Source organism: Hemicordylus capensis, chromosome 2 (genome assembly GCF_027244095.1).
Source record: "Hemicordylus capensis ecotype Gifberg chromosome 2, rHemCap1.1.pri, whole genome shotgun sequence".
NCBI lineage: Eukaryota > Metazoa > Chordata > Lepidosauria > Squamata > Cordylidae > Hemicordylus > Hemicordylus capensis.
The window spans coordinates 110,971,026-110,992,245 of record NC_069658.1 but is presented as its reverse complement, the minus strand read 5'-3'; the positions used below and the strand labels follow the sequence as shown (position 1 = coordinate 110,992,245).

General features: G+C 42.9%; 1 protein-coding gene across 4 annotated transcripts in view; it reads right to left on the bottom strand.

The window, feature by feature from the left end:
• JAK2 (Janus kinase 2) overlaps window positions 1-21,220 on the bottom strand; it is a 140,735-nt gene that overhangs the window by 43,759 nt on the left and 75,756 nt on the right. For 2 of the 4 annotated variants that reach the window (XM_053293956.1, XM_053293957.1), the window contains 5 exons: window positions 19,438-19,555; window positions 12,572-12,717; window positions 11,617-11,938; window positions 6,046-6,165; window positions 2,516-2,673 (listed from right to left, as the gene is read on the bottom strand). In XM_053293956.1, coding sequence (XP_053149931.1) covers window positions 2,516-2,673; window positions 6,046-6,165; window positions 11,617-11,938; window positions 12,572-12,717; window positions 19,438-19,555 — 864 coding nt within the window. Of the gene's footprint in view, window positions 1-2,515; window positions 2,674-6,045; window positions 6,166-11,616; window positions 11,939-12,571; window positions 12,718-19,437; window positions 19,556-20,565; window positions 20,706-21,220 lie in introns of all 4 variants that reach the window. The other 2 variants (XM_053293960.1, XM_053293959.1) reach the window with 2 other exon arrangements.

Below are 21,220 nucleotides of genomic sequence, written 5' to 3'. Positions count from 1 at the left end.
CTAAAGTCCATTGCTTCTGTTCCTCCTAACCTTGTTGCCCCATGCCCAAATTCCCAGTTTAGGGAGGTAGAGTAGAAGAGGGAAAACACTAACCAACTACTACTAAAGATATTTCTATATCGCTCTACAACCAAAGTTCTCCAAGCGGACTTACATAGAAAAAACAAACACATAAATAAGATGGTCCCCTGACCCCAAAGGTCTCACAATCTAAAAAGAAACGTAAGGTAAACACCAGCGACAGCCACTGGAGGGATGCTGTGCTGGGGTTAGATAGGGCCAGTTGCTCTCCCCATGCTAAATTTAAGAGAATCACTGCTTTAACAGGTGTCTCTTTGCTCAGTTAGCAGGGGCTAACAAACAATTTCCAAAAGAAAAAAGAAAAAAGCAGAGCTCAAAATAAGTTCCAATAAAATCCTGCAATCCATGCAAAAGGTAGTTCTGTCTGGGAGTGGGACAAGGAGTTCCCTCCCTTTAATGACCAACTCCACTCTCCAAGAGTTTCAGAAAAACTTTCCAGAAAATTGAGACTTCTCTATGGCTTCCTCAAAGAGAAACTTGTATGATGCACAGGAAAAGGGTCAATTCTGATGTTTTGTTAGTCATATCCCTATTAACTGAAGTGCACAACACACATACCTCTTCAGAGCAAGGACAACACTACACAAAATGGGGGGGGACACACACCTCCAAAGCCTAAATTAACTTTTATGAAAACAAGTGGAAGGGGGGAAACTAGCAAGGCAACATTTGTACCCAAAGCAATTTCCGTTGCCAGCAGTATTCCATTTTATTCCACAGTCATTTAAGATAACGATATCTGAATTGACTTTTCTTTCTTGATAACTTAAATTCTGTTTCTGCCAGTTTCTGCAGAGAACACATTAAGAGGTCCTGTGACATCGTACACCATTACCATGGTAATGATTGGGAATTCTTAACTTCACAGTGACCTGTTCACTGCATGACAGATTCAGAATTTAAATGCAATTGGAACATTAACTTTGAATAGAGCACAAAACCTAACACACATAAACCCTTTACAACAAGACAGCATTGAGAGATGTTTCATATGTTAACATCGATATTTCACTCGCTTTTCAGAGAGATAAGACAGGGCATTATATATTAAAACCCAGTGGCCCCAATTCAGCTTTTGTCACAGACCAGTTGTTCCACGTAAAAACCGGCAGCTCTGGATGGCACCGAGACAAATCCACATCTAGCCAATCAGTTCAGAGAGAGCACTGAGAGGCAGATAGGGCACTGACCAGGTCCAGGCCTGTGTCTGTAGAAGACTGCTTCCTTGACACGGATTTTCCTTGCCAGATCAGTGTAGCTGTGTCTCAAAAAAGTGGAACATTTCTTTTCATCCAAGGCTGCCATATGTGTGGTTTGGGGAGGGGGGAGAAGGGACAGAACTTCCTGTACTAGGCCCAGTGGCAGTAAGGCAGGCTGGCAGGGGTGATGCCACCCCATTTGCCAGCCCACTGCTATCCCTCCTCCTTACTGTCACTACCGAAAGGCGGCCCGTAGAGCACTGGCATCTCTGTGGAGACATTCTAGCACTCTACTGCTCTTAATGCACTTCCATTACAGTGCTCCTTTTCAAAGAAAGAGCAGGAGGCTGGAGCAGCAGCCAAGGACACTAAGAAGAGAGGCCCCATGCAGGGTGTGTGTGTGTGTGTGTGTGTGTGTGTGTGTGTGTGAGGGAAGGAAAAAAATGACAGAGGGAAGGTGGGTGGGGTTGAAAATAGTGTTTAGCAAGCCTTGCAACTTCAGGAAGGGATATGGGGCAGGGAGAGTAGTAGGAAAAGCTGCTCAATAGGCTTTGCACTCTGAGAGGCCAGGCAGCAGCCTAATCCACACACTTCAAACAATCCATTTGTTTGTTTAGCCACAGCCATAACAAAAAGATACCTGACTCAAAAATTAGGTAGTTAAAACAATGACGTAAGAAACACTCAAAAACAGAAGCACTGACTCAGAACAATTAGACAGATGTATCAGCTGTTGATACAATCTGTCTAATTGTTCTTTGAGGGCAGAAACTAAAATGCTAGTTACTTTTCTTGTAACATAAGGCCTGGTATCTGCTAATAAAAAATTTGCCCAGGACCCCAAAGATTTCCCAGGATAATCTCGGAAAGAGTTGCAAAAATTACAACCCCCTCAAAATGGATAAAATCTTCCACTTCCCCAGATCCACATAGATGTAGTAGTCTTGCAATAACAATTTTGACCATAATACCAGTCATCACAAGAGATGGTAAAACATTGAACCTAGCAAGTGAAAAAGCTTTCCCAAGTCTTATCTCTCTCAAGTAAATAAATAAGGTGATGGGAACCACCCACACTGTTGCCAACAATGGATGGGGGATTGGGGGTGGGGTGCTAACCCACATACAATGGACTGCGCCCAGAAATCCTGTTGGCATGCCTATCGTTGATGATTCAAGGGGGAGGGGGAAACAACTCTGAATTTTGTAGAATGTCAGGAAAAAATACCACTTACGAAATTGGGCCATGGCAGTTGCTCTGGATATTTTCAAGCACCGAAGGAGGTGCTACTTCTTTACAGAGATAATGATGAGCATCTGCAGTTAATCTATAATATCCATCAATAAGTGATACAAAAGACAGAGCTTCTCTTAATGAATGAAATTCAGCTTCCTGCAAAAACAAAGGTAAAAGGCAAAAAAGGTTAGATAGTTATGTTTATGAAGTGTTCATTATGAACAAAATTCTTGTATATATGGATCAATTTTTGAATTTTTAAAATCTCCCTAAATAAACCTTGCTTTTGCTAATCAAGAGAAAGCAAGTTCTGCCACTCTATTACAGTTATAAATTGGGTAAGTGTGCCCTCATGTGGGGAAAGGGGCATAACCATGAATTTCAAGCATTTCAGTGTTTATGTTATGAGCCTTGTTCAGACAACTATTCCCCCTGAACTGCCATGTGCAGAGAGATCAGGACTGCATGCTCCCCTGCTGCCCTTCATCATGGACAGAAGCAAGGACTGCACTGGGAGATGCATTTAAATACAAGTGGGATCTCCAGGAGTAGACATACCTCCCTTATGAGGGAGGGGGATGGGATCATAAGCATTTGTCCAAGACCCACGCCTATTCTCAACACACATCTTCTGAGCAGGCCATGGTTTTGCTGCACACAGCAAAAGCAGGTAATGATTTACACAGTCATTAACAACAGAAGAACCTTGTTTTCTAACCTCATGCTTTCAAACCCCCTGTAGACTTGCATAGTTGCTCCAAGTTTAAACTCTTTAGTACAGGTGTTGTATAGGAACAAGCAAGGTCTGTGACATGGTCACATCACATTTCATTCCAAGTTGAGCTCATATGCATTGTGTAGTCTCCTAAATATTTCTTGCATGAGCACAAGCTGTTCCACTTACACAAGGGAGATGGACGTGTTCACCAATCTCCCCTTCTCTCTGCAGACTCCTGAAAATCTGCTCCTGAGGATTGGGGGGGGGGGGCTGACTGGAGCAGAATGACGTGTGGCACAGAGGGCTGCAGCTGGAAGGAGGGAAACTGTAAGCGGGGGGGGGGAGAATCACCCTTCCCCCTTGCATCTGGTTAAGATAGGATCTGCAAACACAGCCTACCTCTGCAGGGGTGAAGGACCCATTAAGTTTGTCTGCCTGAGAAAGTTATTGGATCCAACAGGATTCCAATAAGCCTTGGAAGGGTTTCAAGTTGGCTCTGCCAGCTATTCTGTCGATGCGCTGATGCAAACTTGGAATAAACTCACTAGAGCAGTAGACAATCGCTCCCACATGTCCTCTCCGATCTTTTTCAAAATTAGCCCCATGGTATTTGGAAGAATTGCAGGAGCTGAAGCAGCAAGGTAGACTACTGGAGCACAAATGGAGTAAGACTCTACTCAAATCTTACAGGTTACAACATAGAGCATATTTGAAGATCTATGCTCTGGCAATACGTGTGGCAAAGAAGCAATTCCTTTTCTGCCCGCATTGCATCGGCAAGTTCAAGTCCAGTGGAGTTGTCTAGGGTTGTGAGAGGGCTAGTATGAACTCTCTCCCCCTTGAATCCAAATTTGGAACCATAGGTTACCCACTGTGACCCTTTTAATGATTTTTTCCACTGACAAAATCTCTCACATTTGGGCCTAGTTGGACATGACAATTAGGACAGAGTCTATTATGGAGGTATCCAGCAACTCCTCTTATGAGATCAGACTGGATCACTTTCAGCTTGTGACTCCCAAGGATGTGGACATGCTCTCTCGACCCTTGCCTAAGCTGACATTTTATCTAACATTCAGATTATTGGAGAGGTCTGGTAAACAACATAAATAGTTCTCTGAGAGAGGGTAGGATGCCTCCTTGTCTTAAGGAGATTATTATTAGGCCATACTTGAAAAAACCTACACTGGATCCCTCAGAGCTAGGCAACTATAGGCCCGTCTCTAATCTCCCGTGGTTGAGCAAAGGCCTCTCAGCTCCAGATAGTCTTGGAGGAAATTGATTATCTAGACCCATTTTAAACAGGCTTTTGGATGGGCTAGAATTAATGTATGGAGTTCCACAAGGCTCCATACTGTCTCCAATGCTCTTTAACATCTACATGAAACCATGGGGAGAGATCATCAGGAGATTTGGTACAGGGTGTTCTCAATATGATGATGACATCCAGATCTATTTCTCCCTATAAATTTCATCAGAAAATGGCATAACTTCCCTAAATGCCTGCCAGGAGGTGGTAACGGGCTGGATGAGGGATAACAAACTGAAGTCGAATCCAAATAAGACAGCAGTACTGATTGCGGGAGGGTCAAGACCCAAGAGATGGTTTCGATCTGCCTGTTCTGGGTGGGGTTACACTCCGCCTGAAAGATCAGGTATGTAGAGCTTGGGAGTGCTCCTGGACCCCAAGCTCTCCCTGGTTTCTCAGGTTGAGGCAGTGGCCAGGAATACTTTTTTATCAGCTTCAGCTGATACATCAGCTACTTCCATTTCTGGAGGTAAATGACCTTGCAACAGTGGTATATATGCTGGTAACTACCAGGTTTTACTACTGTAATGCACTCTACGCGAGGCTGCCTTGTATAGAGTCTGTAAACTACAACTGGTAAAGAATGTGGCAGCCAGACTGGTCTCTGGGAGAATCCGAAGGGACCATAAGACACCAATTTTAAAAGAATTGCACTGGCTGCCGATATGTTTCTGAGCGAAATACAAAGTGTTGGTTATTACCTATAAAGCCCTTAACAGCTTGGGTCCAAGGTACTTCAGAGAGCACCTCCTTTGTCATGAACCCTGTGTCCTATTAAGATCAACTAGGGAGGTCTGATTACGGTTGCTGTTGACTCATCTGGTAGCGACTTGGGACTGGGCCTTCTCTGTGGCTGCCCCAGGACTCTAGAATACACTCCCTGTCAAAATAAAGGCTTCTCCATCTCTGATTGCTTTTAAAAAAAACTCTTATGGTGCACATATTTTCTCAGGCTTTTAATTAAAATTAATTTTAAACTATTTAATTGTTTTTATCCTGTGTTATATTTGCTGTATTTTGGATTGTGTACACCACCTAGAGATGTACGCATCAGGCGGTATATACATATGATAGATAGATAAATCAAATATAGAACTTATTCTGCTTGTGTTACAACCACACTTGGGATACAGCTTACTGTTTTTACTGGGCACTGTGGTCATTGCCAGAATACTCATGTCATTGTCTAACATCATAGAAATGCTTCAAATTCTTAACTGGGGTCCATACAAAAGATATAATTAAAGGCAGCTTCCCCAAAACATCTTTTATAGTCAACTTTTTCTTGAATTTTAAATGATAAAAGTATAATTTATAAAATTATAAATAGGGTGGGGGTCCATATGCTATACTTGAAGATCTGGAGAATGTATAGTTGAAAGAAAAAAAAAAGGTTAAGAATCCCTGTATAAGCATATTGCAAGCAATGCATACCAAACTAATTAGTTTATCCAACTAATATGAATAACCACCAGATAGTCAAAAGAATAAGTCACTGTACCAGATTCTTGCTGTCCTGCTTGTGAATGGTTACAATTCTACTTTCGCTGGAACCTTCCTGGCTTGCTTGTTTAATACTAACATCAATAATATCAGGAAAATCACAGTAGGTCTGTATGTCCTGCAAAGACATGTTGATTTATTAGGAAATTATTTATGAGTGCTTAAGTCAGGATTTTAGAAGTCACCAACTTGAAGGATGAAATTCTAACATTACTCTCAATGCTTTCCTTAAACAGCAGTGGGTGTCTAGCACTGAAGTAGCACTTGCATTTTAAGACAGATTATTCTAACTCTACAGACACATTAAGAAATACATACACAAAAAGTGGATGATGAGATTTCTAATTAAGAATATTTGCATACCTTTGACTAAGCCAGCCACAAAGAACCAAGAACATAAGAGAAACTATTTGTGCGAGATCTCATGGAAATCTTTTAAAACTTACTAATTTTCTTTTTAAAATTCCTTTAAAAGCTCAGAGAAGAACAATAAATACTACAGCAGCAGCAGCACCAACTAACATAAGATGATTATATTAGGAAGCAACTAAAATAATGTCAACATTCATCTATGGTAACTAAGTTGATGGTTAAATAATGTTTACATCTTTACTAGAACCTGCTAGTCTCCGATTCCAACAGACTTCAAAGGAAGCATTTCCCAGAATGCCTCTTGAAGTTCATACCGTATTTATCCAAACAGAAGACAACCCCCTTTAAAAATAATACAGTTTGAAGCCTACTCTGGAAAGAGCAGAAGCAGCTTCAGGAAGTGAGCAGGTTTTTCTAAACAGAACATGAAGCCTTTTCCCCCTTCAAACTAACTAACAGGAGGAGGGGAGATTTTGAGGGCCTGGTTTCTCTTTAAGGAATTAAGTCTTAGTATGTGTGTTTGTTATTTGCCAGGGCTAGCAAATTCATGTGGCATCTAGTTTTTGTTTCTCCCTGCCTAGAGGGGGTGGAGTCAGCTAGGGCTGTGGGAGGCCCCACATTCTTTTGAGCCACATCCTGTGTCTCAGTTTGAAGCCTACTCTCTACATAAGAGGTGAGGGCCCAAGAGCATAGCGGACAGGAATAGCAAACAGGGCATTGGAGTTTAGCGGGAAGTGTGTGTGTGGGGAGCAAGTCCCTGTGATCACAAGGAAACCCAGGGGAGAAGAGAAGGTAAGTACAAATCCCTTCCTCATATAATTACTGATCCCTCCCTCATATTCTTGAAAAAGGCAGTTTGGACAGTTAAATAGATGACAAATATTGCTGAGATCTATCCTAATAAATTATTTCTAAATACTGTGAACTGACAACAAAACTAGTTATGAAGATAGAAAGTCAGCAGAGGAGGGGGCACAGTGTATTGCACAGTGTGTCACATGTATGACTATTTCCTCCATGGGCAGAATTCATGGGTGTGTGCTCGGTGCAAGGAGCTCCTGGCTCTCAGGGAACAAGTTCGTTCCCTCGAGACCAAGGTGGCAAATCCAGAGAAGCTCAGAGAGAGAGACAGGCATGCGGACGAGACCTTCAAGGACGTGGTAGAAGCATCCCACTCCAGGGCTGATAGCTCCTCTGCTGTCAGGAAGAATGAAGGTCTCAGGCAAGGAGGACATCAGTCTGATATAGTGGGCATAACAGAAACATGGTGGAACAGTGAGAACCTGAGGAACACTATTATCCCTGGATATAAACTCTATAGAAAGGACAGGGAGGGGCGCCTTGGAGGTGGAGTAGCACTGTATGTTAAAGAAGGGATAAAATCTAACAAGGTAGAAAACCAAGGTGGTCTGGAATCCTCCACAGAAACCTCTGTGGGTGACAATACAAGGCCTGAAAGGAAATACGCTACTGGTGATGTCCTATCGCCCAATGGAGCAAAACGCTGACAGTGACTGAGAATTGTAGGAGGAAATCAGGGAGGTGTAACGAGAGGAAGGGCAGTAATAATGGGTGGCTTCAATTACCTACACACAGATTGGGTAAATTCACAGGCAGGTAATGACAAAGTAGTCAAATTTCTAGATAAGCTGAATGACTATGCCTTAGAACAGTTGGTCTTGGAACCAACCAGAGAGAAGGCGACCTTGGACTTAATTCTGAGTGGCACCCAGGACCTGGTGTGTGATGTCAGTGTCATCGATCCTTTAGGGAACAGTAACCATAGCATGATCAAATTCAGCATACATGCGTAGATAAAATCACCAAGGAAGTCTACCATAGATACTTTGAATTTCAGAAGAGGAAACTTCTCTAAAATGAGGAGTACGGTGAAAAGAAAGCTGAAAGGGAAAATCAGGAGTGCCACTTCGCTCCAGAATGCATGGAATTTTCTCAAAACCACAATACTAGAACCACAGTTAGATTGTATACCCAAAAGGAGGAAAGGTATTACTAAGTCCAGGAGGATGCCAGCATGGCTAACAGGTTACATCAAGGAAGCCATAAAAGGGAAGAAGACTTCCTTCTGAAATTGGAAGGCCTGTCCAAACACAAACTCTGGCAAAAGAAATGCAATGTGACAATAAGGGAGGCAAAAAGAGTTTGAGGAACATTTAGCTAAAAGCATCAAGGGGGGGTAACTAAAACTTCTTTAAATACATCAGAAGCAGGAAACCTGCCAGGGAGGCAGCTGGACCATTAGACAATGAGGGAGTGAAAGGAATTATTGAGGACATGGAGGTTTCAGAGAAGCTAAATGAGTTTTTTGCATCTGTCTTCACGAAAGGGGATACTGAGCATATACCTGTTCCTGAAACAGGCTTTTTGAGGATGGAAGCTAAAGAACTGAGTCAGATAGAAGTGACAAGAGATGGAGTTCTTAACTGTCTGGAAAAATGGGAAACTAGCAAATCGCCAGCTCTGGATGGCATCCATTCAAGAGTCCTCAAAGAACTCAAACGTGAAATTGCCAACCTCCCTTGCTAAAATATCTTATCCCTGCAATCAGACTCTGTACCGGAGGACTGGAAAGTAGCAAATGTAACACCGATTTTCAAAAAGAGATCCAAAGGCGATCCGGGAAATTATAGGATGGTTAGCTTAATGTCTGTTCCAGGCAAATTGATGGAAAGCATCTTCAAGGATAAGCACATAGAGGAACAGGCCCTGCTGGGAGAGAACCAGCATGGGCTTCTGCAAAGGTAAATCTTGCCTCACGAACCTTTTGGAGTTCTTTGAGAGTGTCAACAAGTGTGTGGATAAAGGTGATCCAGTTGACATAGTACACCTGGACTTCCAAAAAGCTTTCAACAAAGTTCCTCATCAAAAACTCCTGAGAAAACTTAGCAATCATGGGGAAAGGGGACAAGTACATGTGTGGATTGTTAACTGGTTGAAGGACAGGAAACAGAGGGTAGGGATAAATGGAGAGTTTTCACAATGGAGAGAAGTAGGAAGTGTGGTCCCCCAGGGATCTGTACTGGGACCCATGCTTTTTAATTTATTCATAAATGATCTAGAAGTATGGGTAAGCAGTGAGGTGGCCAAATTTGCAGATGATACCAAACTATTTTGGGTAGTAAAATCCAAAACAGATTGTGAGGAGCTCCAAAAGGATCTCTCCAAACTGGATGAGTGGGCAACAAAATGGCTAATGCAGTTCAATGTTGGCAAGTTGGAAAGTTCAATGTTGGAAAACCAGCGTGGTGTAGTGCTGGAGTAGGACCAGGGAGACCCGAGTTCAAATCCCCATTCAGCCATGATATTTGCTGAGTGACTCTGGGCCAGTCACTTCTCTCTCAGCCTAACCTACTTCACAGGGCTGTTGTGAGGAGAAACTTAAGAATGTAGTACACCGCTCTGGGCTCCTTGGAGGAAGAGCAGGATATAAAATGTAAATAAAAAATAAAAATTAAATAATAATTTTTTAAAAGTGTAAAGTGATGCACATTGGGACCAAAAAACCCAACTTCAAGTTTATGCTGATGGGATCTGAGCTGTTGGTGACTGACCAGGAGAGGGATCTTAGGGTTGTGGTGGACAGCTCGTTGGAAGTGTTGACTCAATGTGAAAAAAAATGAGGAAACACGCATCAAAAAGGCAAAACCATAAACAAAAAGAAAGAATGACCGTGTAACAAATCTACTGTATATTAAACATGCAAGAATAATGATACATAAATATAGAGAGGCAACAAACTCTGAGAGAGTCAAATTAAACTCCCCATAATAATGGTAAGAGTAGATGAAAATATGTGAATCCACTGACTGTTAACAACAAGTAAGGAGTTCTTCCAAACAAAATATATTGATGAATTGTGCCAGAAGTACTGGTAAGTTGTTCCAGCTATCGTCCCAAAGATAGTTCATACTTCTTCCCAACACTTGGGTCCTGAGCCAGCTCCCTATGTAAAACGTAGCTCCTTAAGTGAATGATCTTTATCCTGAAGGTATTGAACCTGGATGTTCTCTATCCAGAAGATGTCCAGAACACAGAACACAGAATTTTTTCACTTTGCAATCACATCTGTTGCAAAGCCAGATATTACTGCAATAACAGGCTAGTAATCTTAAAAGCCTCCGATGCAATCCTGTCATTTGCTAGGCACAAAATAAACTCTGCTAAAATCAATGGCTGTTGCACATGCAATAATGTGTATAGGGCTACCTCAGTACTAAGGTCCAACATGTAGCTGGAGCTCCACAAAAGAAAATCAGAATTTGAGGAGGACCTTGCCCCTGCTCAATGCAGGAAATCCAGACCTAGAGCAACCCCAACCAATGGTTGTCCAACCACCAGTGGGCAAGAACTCACCCCACCCACAGTAACTGGTTCCATTACTAAACCAGGTATACACCAAAAGACCTATAGAGCACGTGTCTCAAATGACAGCTCTCCAGCTATTGTTGGACTACCATTCCCACAATCCCCAGTCATACTGGCCAGCAGCCAGGGATGATGGGAGTTGTAGACCAATATCTGAGAGGGCCCTGGTTTGAGACCCCTGCTATAGAAAAGCATTTCCCAGCTGGTGTGTCATGGCACACAAGTGTGCTGCAGGACATAGCCAGTGTGCCATGCTGACTCTCTCCAAGTTTAAGCTCCTCACTTCTGAAGCCAACTCACTGAATATCAAGTGGGGAAACCATGTCTCTCCTGGTATATAAGGGGAGTCATCTCCAAAAATCAGCTCCAAAAGTGGGGAGCAATGCATCCTTTCTGATGCATTATGGGTCAGAGTCAGCTCCAAAGCAGCAAGTTTAAACTGGAGTTTTTGGAGCCAACACTAGTTAAAGATTACACAGCAGATACTTGGTCCTGTCAGAGGGATCTGTACTAGTCAATTAGTGTGTCAGGGTGGGCAATGTGCATCTTTAAAAAAAATAAAAATTTAAGTATGCCTCAGAGTGAAAAGGGTTGGGGAAGTTGATTCAGAGAACTGAACTGGCCTCCCACCCCTCCTCTGGTGTTTTATCTTCCAAAAAGATACTTTCCTGCAAATATCCAGTTCCAATAGGGATTTCTAACGAACTCATACAGATTCCTCTGACAGGACCAAGTATTCTACTTTTCATAGTACTGTATTTTAAGAATCTTTATGATAATATAAGTGTGAAATGAAGGTATTAGAGATTACCTGATCTGCCAGTGTTTCACCATCTTTGTATTTCCCTCTGGAGCACTGAATTCCACTATTTCCAGTTATAATAATGGTTGCATAACTCTCTTCCCCTGAAGGCCCTCTGCCAGGATCCTTTACTTCAAACACTTCTGAGTAGAAAGCAGACTGGAGGGTTTCCAAGTTGATGAGATACTTCAGTTTCAAATTCCTGGCAGTTGCTTTGCACTGGCCAAACTGCTGAATAAATTTACGGAACCTGTATCTTATTCTCTTTCGTGTCAGAATGTGATAGTCTTGGATTGTTTCTCTGATACATTTGGGCAAAAACATTTTGTAGCTGTGAATACAAAACCCATAAGATGAGTGTGTAAAAGGGGACTTTTTTTCTAAGATCTAAAAACAACCAATCTAAAATCCTAATACACCATCTCAGGAGCCTCACATGGGGGCCACACCTCACCCAGCTCTGAAACTTAGTACACTGCATCTCCCTCAAATCCATCAGTGTCTCTTATCCATGAACCAGTGTGCTGTCTTAGATAGTATGTTGGATGTAGACCAGAATTCAAATTCCACTCATCCACAGTTCTTAGCCTAACCTACCTCATAGTACCATGTACTGAGCTCCTCAGAGGAAGAGTGAGATATAAGTGTAAAAATAAACATAATGAATCTAAAAGTCTTAAAATTTCAAGCTTGTGTAACAAACAGAGGCAAAGGTGTTAGTATTTTATGTTAACTTGAATTAGAGGAGACCTATGTGCCACTCCCTGTATCCCACCAACTTAACTCTCTCATAGAGACTCAGACATCAAATGCATCCCTTGTTTGCTACTAACCTACATAACTGTTGCAACATCCACACACACTCTCCCACATACCTAATATCCCAATAGTTTGGGGGATACAAAAACTAGTATACCAATAGAATATACATTTACAATTTGGCATTTTGTTGCAAAATTACTACCTGACAGAACTGTAGATAGCTAATGGAGTTTGGTCCTTTTCTTTGGCCATTCTCATCATATCAAGAACAGCCATGCCAAGACATTCTTCTTGTGTTTCATGAGTAACAGGCATCTTTATCCAACCATGGACAAAATCTTCTCGCCACTGAATGCAAAACGAAGGAAGAGAAGTTAGGCAACATGTAAATATTTAGTCTTTTTTCATTTATTTGAACTGGGACTTGAACACTGTTCTATTGAAAAACAATCTCAGCTTATGCTGTACAAAGGATTGCTGAGATTCCAAAAAGTAGCCCAGGTCTTTCAGAGCACTGACCCTTTGGCACTGCTATCAAAAGTCGAATGATTAAGAAGACAACAGCCAAGGAAAAGAAGATTAGGTGTGCACATGCTTTGGGAAGAGGGATGACACTGAGGCAATCCCTCACTGAAATCCACTGAATAGCAAAAATATTTTCCCGGTGGATGGAACAGTAGTCAGAGAAGATGACCCCTTTTGCTATTTTTTTTACACAGTGTACTTTTCCACATTGCCACTGGAGACTCACACAATCTTCTATTCTAAAGGGTTGTTTTATTGTACTTTACATCATGGTGTGTCACACCTCCCACCATCGAGTGCTAGCTTAAAGCATGCTAGTAAGTTTTGAGCACTTCCTTAATAAATAGTGAAACATATTAACAAATATCAGAGTACAACTGAGTTACACACACACACATATATAAGCCAATTTCTAACATTCCATCCCACTCTAGTGCGACTCAGGACAGGGCTATGAAGAGCAAGAGGCAGACTTGATTCTCAACAGCTGGAATCATAAGCAGCACCTTCAAGTACACTCCATCTCCCAGATAAAATTAAGATTTGCCATTCACTTCTATAGGATTAAGTGGAGTGCTGCACTTTAGACGCTGCCATGCTGAAGGCAAAAACCTAATTCCTGTCTCTGATCCAGGGTGGCCTGGGCTTCAGTGACAGCATCGTATTAAGGAGTGTAAAATAAACTTGTGCACAGAAATGCAACATACCCACCAGGGATCCTTGTAGCCTGCAAGCCCTCCACACATACTTCACTGATCATAATGATATTTTTAATACTAAATAAATTTTTAATACATTATAAAGAGTTCTTTGCTAGTCTCCATGGCAGAGCTGCCTCTGAGCAGCACTGAGAAACTCCCGCTAGATCTATTTAGGAGAAAGAAACATTGGTCTTACCATGAAGGGTTCTTTTCATAGTTTGAGGCCATCCTTAACACTGAGTTGTGTACTGAGCATGCTCCAACACACAGGACCTGACCTTTTAAACTGCAGGCGTGGCTAGCTTCCTGCCTGGAAGGCAGCAAATCCCCAGTTCCGGACTGTTGCCCCAAACAAAAACACAAAAAAACCAACAGCAAATGTTACATATATACTGAACAGCAAATCCCAAACGCAATGCATAATGCTAGAAACAAGGAAGGAGGAGGAAACAGCAGGAGAGAAGATATTACAAGCTGAAACCTCTGTTAAGTCACCACCTCCCAAAAACGAGCAATCCCCACCCAGATGGTACAAGAAAATACCAGCGGATTCCTAGGGTGGGTCGGATGGCCTCCTCATCTATGAAAAAGAACCTTTCATGGTAAGACCAACATTTCTTTTCCCATAGTTCAGGAGACCATCCTTAACACTGGGACATGCCCAATCTGGAAAAGAACACGGGAGGGAGACTAGGAAGACGTATCACACTACTTGCTGCAGGACTGTGCGACCTAATGTCACCTGAGCAGAGTGGAAAGAGGAGATTTTGTAATATTTAATGAAAGGAGTAATGGAAGACCATGCAGCTGTCCTGCATATTTCCAACAGTGGGGCGTTGGCTGAAAATGCCACAGAAATAGCTGCACTGCAGGTAGAATAGGTGGTGATTCCCCTAGGAACGGAAAGATTAGAGGCCTCATAAGCAATTTTAATGCAGGTTTTTATCCATCTGGACAAGGTTGCTTTAGATGCCTTATTCCCCAGAGATGACTGATGAAATGAAAAACAGAGCGTCAGAGTATCTAATGGCCTTAGTTTGTTGGATATAAACACAGAGGGCATGGTGTACATCCAAAGCATGCCAGATTTTTTCCTTAGGATGGTCCGGAGATGGACAAAAGGAAGAGAGATATCTATATCCTGAGAACAGTGGGAGTTGATTTTTGGCAGAAAGGCAGGATCTGTCTTCAGCACCACGGCATCTGGCTGGAAGGTGCAAAGCTCCTTCCAGACTGAGAGAGCCCCCAGTTCAGAGACTGTGCGCAGATGTGATTGCTATGAGAAAGAGGACTTTATACGAGAGGAGCTTCAAGAAGCTGTCTATCAGGGACTCGAAGAGAGGTTAAGTGAGTGTGTTAAGCACCTTGTTCAAGCTCCATGATGGGAATTTATGGACCAGAGGAACCAAATTGGAGAAACTGTCATAAATGGGGGTGCAAATGGGAGGAACCCTTAACCGAAAGTCTGAGAATGGAAGAAAGGGCGGATGTCTGGTGTTTAGGTATGTTGGGACGTAACTGTAAGAAGGCTAGAACCTCAGAAATGTCTGCAGATAGTGGATGAACTGCATTCCTGTGAGCCCAGTAAGAAAAGGCTGCCCAGGTTGCCTGGTAAATATGGGTAGTTGAGGGTCACCTGGATGCAAGAATAGTATTCCGCACAGCCTTTGAGTACCCCTTCCTGGCTAAGATGGAGTTTTCCATTTCCAAGTGCAGAGTCAGAACTACTGAAGTTCTGAATGGAGGAGCGGCCATTGTGATAGTAGATCTTGCCAGAGAGGGAGCTGCCATGGCTGATTGACCGAGAGGTTCTGAAGATCCAGAAACCAATGTCTTCGAGGCCAATAGGGTGCGATCAGAATGACCTCTACGAAGCTTTTGAAGTACCCTGGCGACAGTCAATGGAGAAAAAGCATACAGAAGGTCCAAGGGCCACAGGGCCGTCAGGGGATATGTCGCCTCCACCTGGGGAGGGGGGAAGAGAACCTGGTGAAGAATCTGGGAAGGAGGTGATTCTGGGGATATGAATTAGGGCCAGTTGAACTGCACAAAGCTCAAGCCAATTATGGTGTGTGCTCCCCAATCCAACAGGCTCATATCGGTAGAGATGATGGTCAGAGGGAGCCCTAGATCCAGGGCTGGCGACAGCCACCAATGGAAGGACAGTCACATAGTTGGGTTGAGAGGGATCTCCATGTGCACACAAGTCATGATGTCATGTCTTGAAAGGGAAGCAAGAGCCATTGAACCCATGGTGTGCACACCAGACAAGCAATTATGGAGCCCAGTAGTTGGGCCAACAGCATCAGATCTGCACACTTGCTCTAGATGAGCGGGTGAATTAACAGTGAGATCTTCTCCTTCTGATCTTGTGGTAGGGAAACCATCCAGCGTGCTGTATCATCGAAGCATGCCCTGAGCTGTTGTAACTGTTGAAGGCAAGATATGACTTTTCTGATAGTTTATCAGGAACCCGTGATCCCTGAGAATCTTCAGAGTAAGCTAAAGGGCCTTGTGGGCCTGTGGGAGGGAAGAAGCTTGAACCAGAGGATCGTCAAAATACGGGTGTATTTGGACTCCCAGTGTTCTCAGGTGCGCTATTGGTGTGATCATGATTTCTGTGAACACACTTGGTACAGAAGAGAGGCTGAAGGGGCCTGATACTGGTAGTGGGATCTGTTGTAACAAAAACGAAGTGAAGGGGAAGGATGGGAGTGTGTAAGTATGCTTTGGACAGTTCTATCAACGCCAGGAGGTCTCCTTGAACTATTGCCTCCTTTATCATATGGAGACACTCAATTTGAAACTTTCTTTTCTTGATGAAGCGGTTGAGGTGCCTTAGGTTGAGGACCGCTCTCCAAGAACCATCCTTTTTGGGGACTAAAAATAAGAGAGAGTGTAAAGACCGAGCCATAGCTCCGTTGACGGTACGGATTTGATTGCTCTGATCAGAAGGAGGCGAATGGCCTCTTCCATCTGAAGATGTTTGGTAGGATTCATTCCTGTGTAAGTGAGTTGGGATAACGTGATTGTGAGGAGGAGAAAAATTCCAGAGAACAACTGTTGGCTATGGTACCAAGAACCCAACGGTCTTCTATAGTGGCTTCCCATTGAGGGGAGAAGTGGAAATGCCTGCCCCCTACTGGTGGGTAGTCATTGCTTATGCTGGGGTTGGGAAGTCGCTGAGGAGAACCAGTGATTCCTGCACCCCCTGGAAGTTCCACATCCCTGTTGTTGCTGCTGATTACACCAGGTGGGTCTATAGGTGGCAGAACGGTCATCTCAGTGCTGATGGAAGGAATATCTGGGAAAGTTCCAAAAGGAGCAAAAAGGATGGTAGGTAGGGTGGAAGGCCCTACTAAAATCTCCAAGGCATAGGCAAGGCCTTTTTCTTGTCTTTAGTTTCCACTAAGAAAGGATTAAGGGATTCTCCAAAAAGCTGAGAACCAGAAAAGGGGGAAGCAGTTGGGTTGATTCTAGATTTACAATCCACGTTCCAATGGTTCAACCACAGAGATCTGCGGACATGCCAGCAGCCACAGATCACAAAGCATACTGAATACAATCCAGGCTAGAATCAGCCATAAGGACTCGACCTCGACAACCAACTTGTCAAGGCCTTGACCAAGTTTAGTATTCTCAGGAGGAACATACTGAGCTAACTCTTTGGTCCAAAGAACCGAGGGCCAGGTGAAAATAGAATTTGTGGTGGCCTCTTTGATGACAGTGGCTGCTGCTGTGTGACTCTTACAAAATAACAAATCAGATTTACATTCTTCCATTTTTTTCAACTGTACCTCCCCCTCCTTAACCACCATTGCCCCCAGACACCAGGTGGGCTACTAGAGGATATACAGAAGGGGCTGCTATAAGAGAAGAAACATCCTGAGGCAGAATATATAGCTTCCTAGCAGAACTGTTTTAAGGTTTGGTGGAAGAAAGAGCAGACCACCCCACCAACATAACTTCTTTAAACAATTTGGGGAAAGGCACTACTGACCTCTGGCCTGAGGGGGAGGGGAAAACATTTTGGTCCAGGGCAGACAGTTCCAAAGAACCATCTTCAGGTGCCACATCATTGATTGTGTGTCTGGCTTTGGCCAGAAGGACCTCAAAATCTGAAGAAAAGAATAAGTGTATGGAAGCTGGCAAGATGGAAGGAGCAGCATCATCTGAAAGTTCTTCCTCCACTTTATCAGAAGGACACATTACTATTACTAAAAGTCACCCCCTTGTTTGGTACAGGTATATCAGACTGAGAGTCCTCAGAATGGTGGAGGGGAACAACTGGCACGGTATTAGCCAGGACTGCTGGAACCTGTTTGGCCAGAAAGGAATTGGCTGGAGCTGTAATAATCTGATTGCATTAGGAGGGACTGGAGTGGAGGCAGGGATAGGAAGGCAGGGGTCTTAGAAAGTGGGGAAACAGCCCTGCGAGAACGCTTGGGCTCTCTGGGTGGGCTGTGCTCCGAAGAGGAGGAGGAGGGAGACCAGTTGCATTTTCTGTGTCTTTGCCCCCTCATAACTGTAGGGGAAGAACAGCAGTTCAGTCCCCAAATAGCAAAACAAAACCAGTTTGGTGAGGAAGTAGCAAAGCAAGAGGTCTTGAGACAGTTCTTTAGTACTGAAAAAACACAAGGATTTATTTAAAGAAAAGGTTACAAACAAATGTGAAAATGTCAGCAGCTTAATTTCAGCTGTAGCTTATGGCTGTAGAGAGAGACCAAAACACACAGCCATCTCTGTAGAGACAAAATGGAGTTATCTCTGCAGAAACATTGAAAGAACAAAGAGGGGAGGTGTCCAGCACTTTTATCCATGACCCTAATCCCACCCCTCCAGTAGTCACTACGAAACATTGCAGCTGAAAGCTGATGCTGCCAGGGTCCTAGCTCCAACCGTGACAGGAATAAACCACCCCTTTTCTGAGGCTCAGCACCATCCTTCATGATCTCTTCTGCATGGTGCATCTTTTTAGCATGCCTTTTTTTTTTCTCCAAGCACAGAGCAGAGATGGCCAGAGGGTTAAGAGTGGAGCATTCCCAGCACAGAGAAGGGCAGCGGGCTCATTGTAACCCCAGTTACACGTGTGAGGAAGAGCCTCCCCAGAGTATCAGGGCACAGACCCTGAGAGAGGGAGCCCTCCAGTAAAGTTCCTGCATGGGGCAGTTCATAGTGCTAATAAGTGGCTGCAAACTCTCCTCTGCAGAAAACAGGAAGCAAACGCCAAACAAATCTTACAAATGCCAATGAGTCAAACTGAGAAAGGAAAAAATGGTTTAGATTCAATTTATTTAAAAAAATGCAAACAGTCGACTTCCCCTTCTGGCACACTACTAAGGGTGTGGGGGAAAGGACCAAAAGAAAAAGCTAGCCACCCAAAAAAGAGCCAAGGAGCAAGGAGTTCCTCGGTACCCCTGTGTTCTGCAGCAAGACAAAACTGGGGATTTGCTGCCTTCCAAGCAGGAAGCTAGCCACACCTACAGTTCAAAAGGTCAAGTCCTGTCTGTTGCAGCATGCTCAGTACACAACCTAGTGTTAAGGATGGCCTCAACTATGGAAACAATTTCAGTTTTCTAAACTTACTCCTCTTATAAAGCACAACTCAATGCTTACCGAAGAATTTTCAAAAAGGTACAGACCCAGATAGGTTAGTTTTTCTCCCATTGCTTCCCAAACATCTCATTATTTCCCCCAGCTTGCATTCCCTTAAAACAAGTCTGCTATGTTTTATTTTATGGCATGAATAGTTGTCTGTTATTCCTGTTAAGCTATCTGAATGAAGGCTTCCAAATCTGACAGCAAAAACAGGGGAGGACAAAAACATATATCAACATTTTACCTGAGCAAATAAATAAAACATGACAATATCATCAAGAACAGGACACTCGGCACCCCGTGAAACACCATACCGATATGCTCGCATATTGCTGTTGCAATACCAATGAGGGAAATAAAACCTGTGAAGAAACATATGATATCACATTTCAATATTTCTACAGCAAGTCATATACCCTTGAAACACTGAATATGTATATCATTTTAGCAAAATTAAGACTGTCTCAATGCAATATGAGGGCTTTGAGTAAAGGTAAAGTTCTGCCGTCGAGTCAGTGTCAACTCCTGGCGACCACAGAGCCATGTGGTTTTCTTTGGTAAAATACAGGAAGGGTTTCCCATTGTCATCTCCCGCGCAGTATGGGATGATGATTTTCAGCATCTTCTAATATCGCTGCTGCCCTATATAGGCGTTTCCCATAATCTGGGAAACATACCAGCGGGGATTCGAACCAGCAACCTTTTGGTCCCTAGGCAGGTTACTTCCCCACTACACCATTACGTGGTACTTTCACACAATTTAATCTTGTCATTGAGTCCATTTGTTCTTTAAATTTTAGGGAGTAAACTACATCAACAAGGCCCACTATTGTGGAATGCAAGAGCTGACAAGCCACTTTTAGGACCAATTCAAGCCATCAAAAATATTAGCCTAGTGTTCATTAAAGCCAAGCAATCATTGGCTAATACAGCCAGATTAGTTTTCAGCCTGAAATGAGGAGACTATCTCCAGTAGAGAGGGTATTTAACTGGTAAAAAAACACACAAAGAAAATAAAAACTTGGTCAGTTGACTAGTCAAATATTGTCAAAATACACACGACTCAGAAAATTCTGCCAGTTATGAAAACCATCTTCTGGAAAAGACTCAACTTGTATTTTCTAGATTCACTAATTTTTCTAGATTTTCTAGTAGAGATTTTCTAGATTTTCTAGATTTACTAGTAGAAATCTACTATCTTGGAAACCCCTCCCCTTTATACAAAATGCTTCTCTGTGGAGGACCCAGATCCTGAGCACTTGCGGCCTATACTACAATGATGACCGCATCAGCAAGTATCTCCTAAACTTTGTGTTCCTATTCAGATATACTTGCAGTTATAGGATATAAAAATTAAACAATATTGCTTAACTGGAAAGGGGTAAAGGCAAGATCAGCTCCATAGAGAGATAACTGAGGCATGGTGTGCTTGCTCCTAAACAAAGGCTGTGTCTGCATGTGATCTTGACTCCTGCAGGGCTGGGCAACAAGGCAGGCTCACTTCTTCCATTGCTATTGGTGGACACAAGCAAGAAGATAGGTATGAAAGATCTTTCACAAACAAGATGTGTGAAAGATAGGTAGCTTGGTCTCTACAGATGCTTATCTGACAAAAATGTGAAAGGAAGGTTCTGCACATTGGTGATGCACTTAGATCATGGTACATGGATCCAAATGATGTGTAACGACTCAGTGGCAATTCCTTTCTAGTTAATTAATCTGTAGCTGTTTTACCTTCTGCAAAATCCAGGTGGCTGGGACATATCCTAGAGAAGTATGCTGACTAGATTAAAGAGATACATTGGTTGCTAAAATACTGGTTTTACAAGGAAGGAAATCCCAATTTCTTACTTTCAGTCAGCAAATGGACTGAAGATCACCTAATCTGGCAAGACATAAGCCCACACATAAACACAAAAAACCAAGCAATTGTTATTGTTATTGGCATCTGGAATCCAGATATTGAAACCTTTGACTGTTCCAGAAAATTAATGCTGTTCTTATAATTTATGTAATCACACAATTAG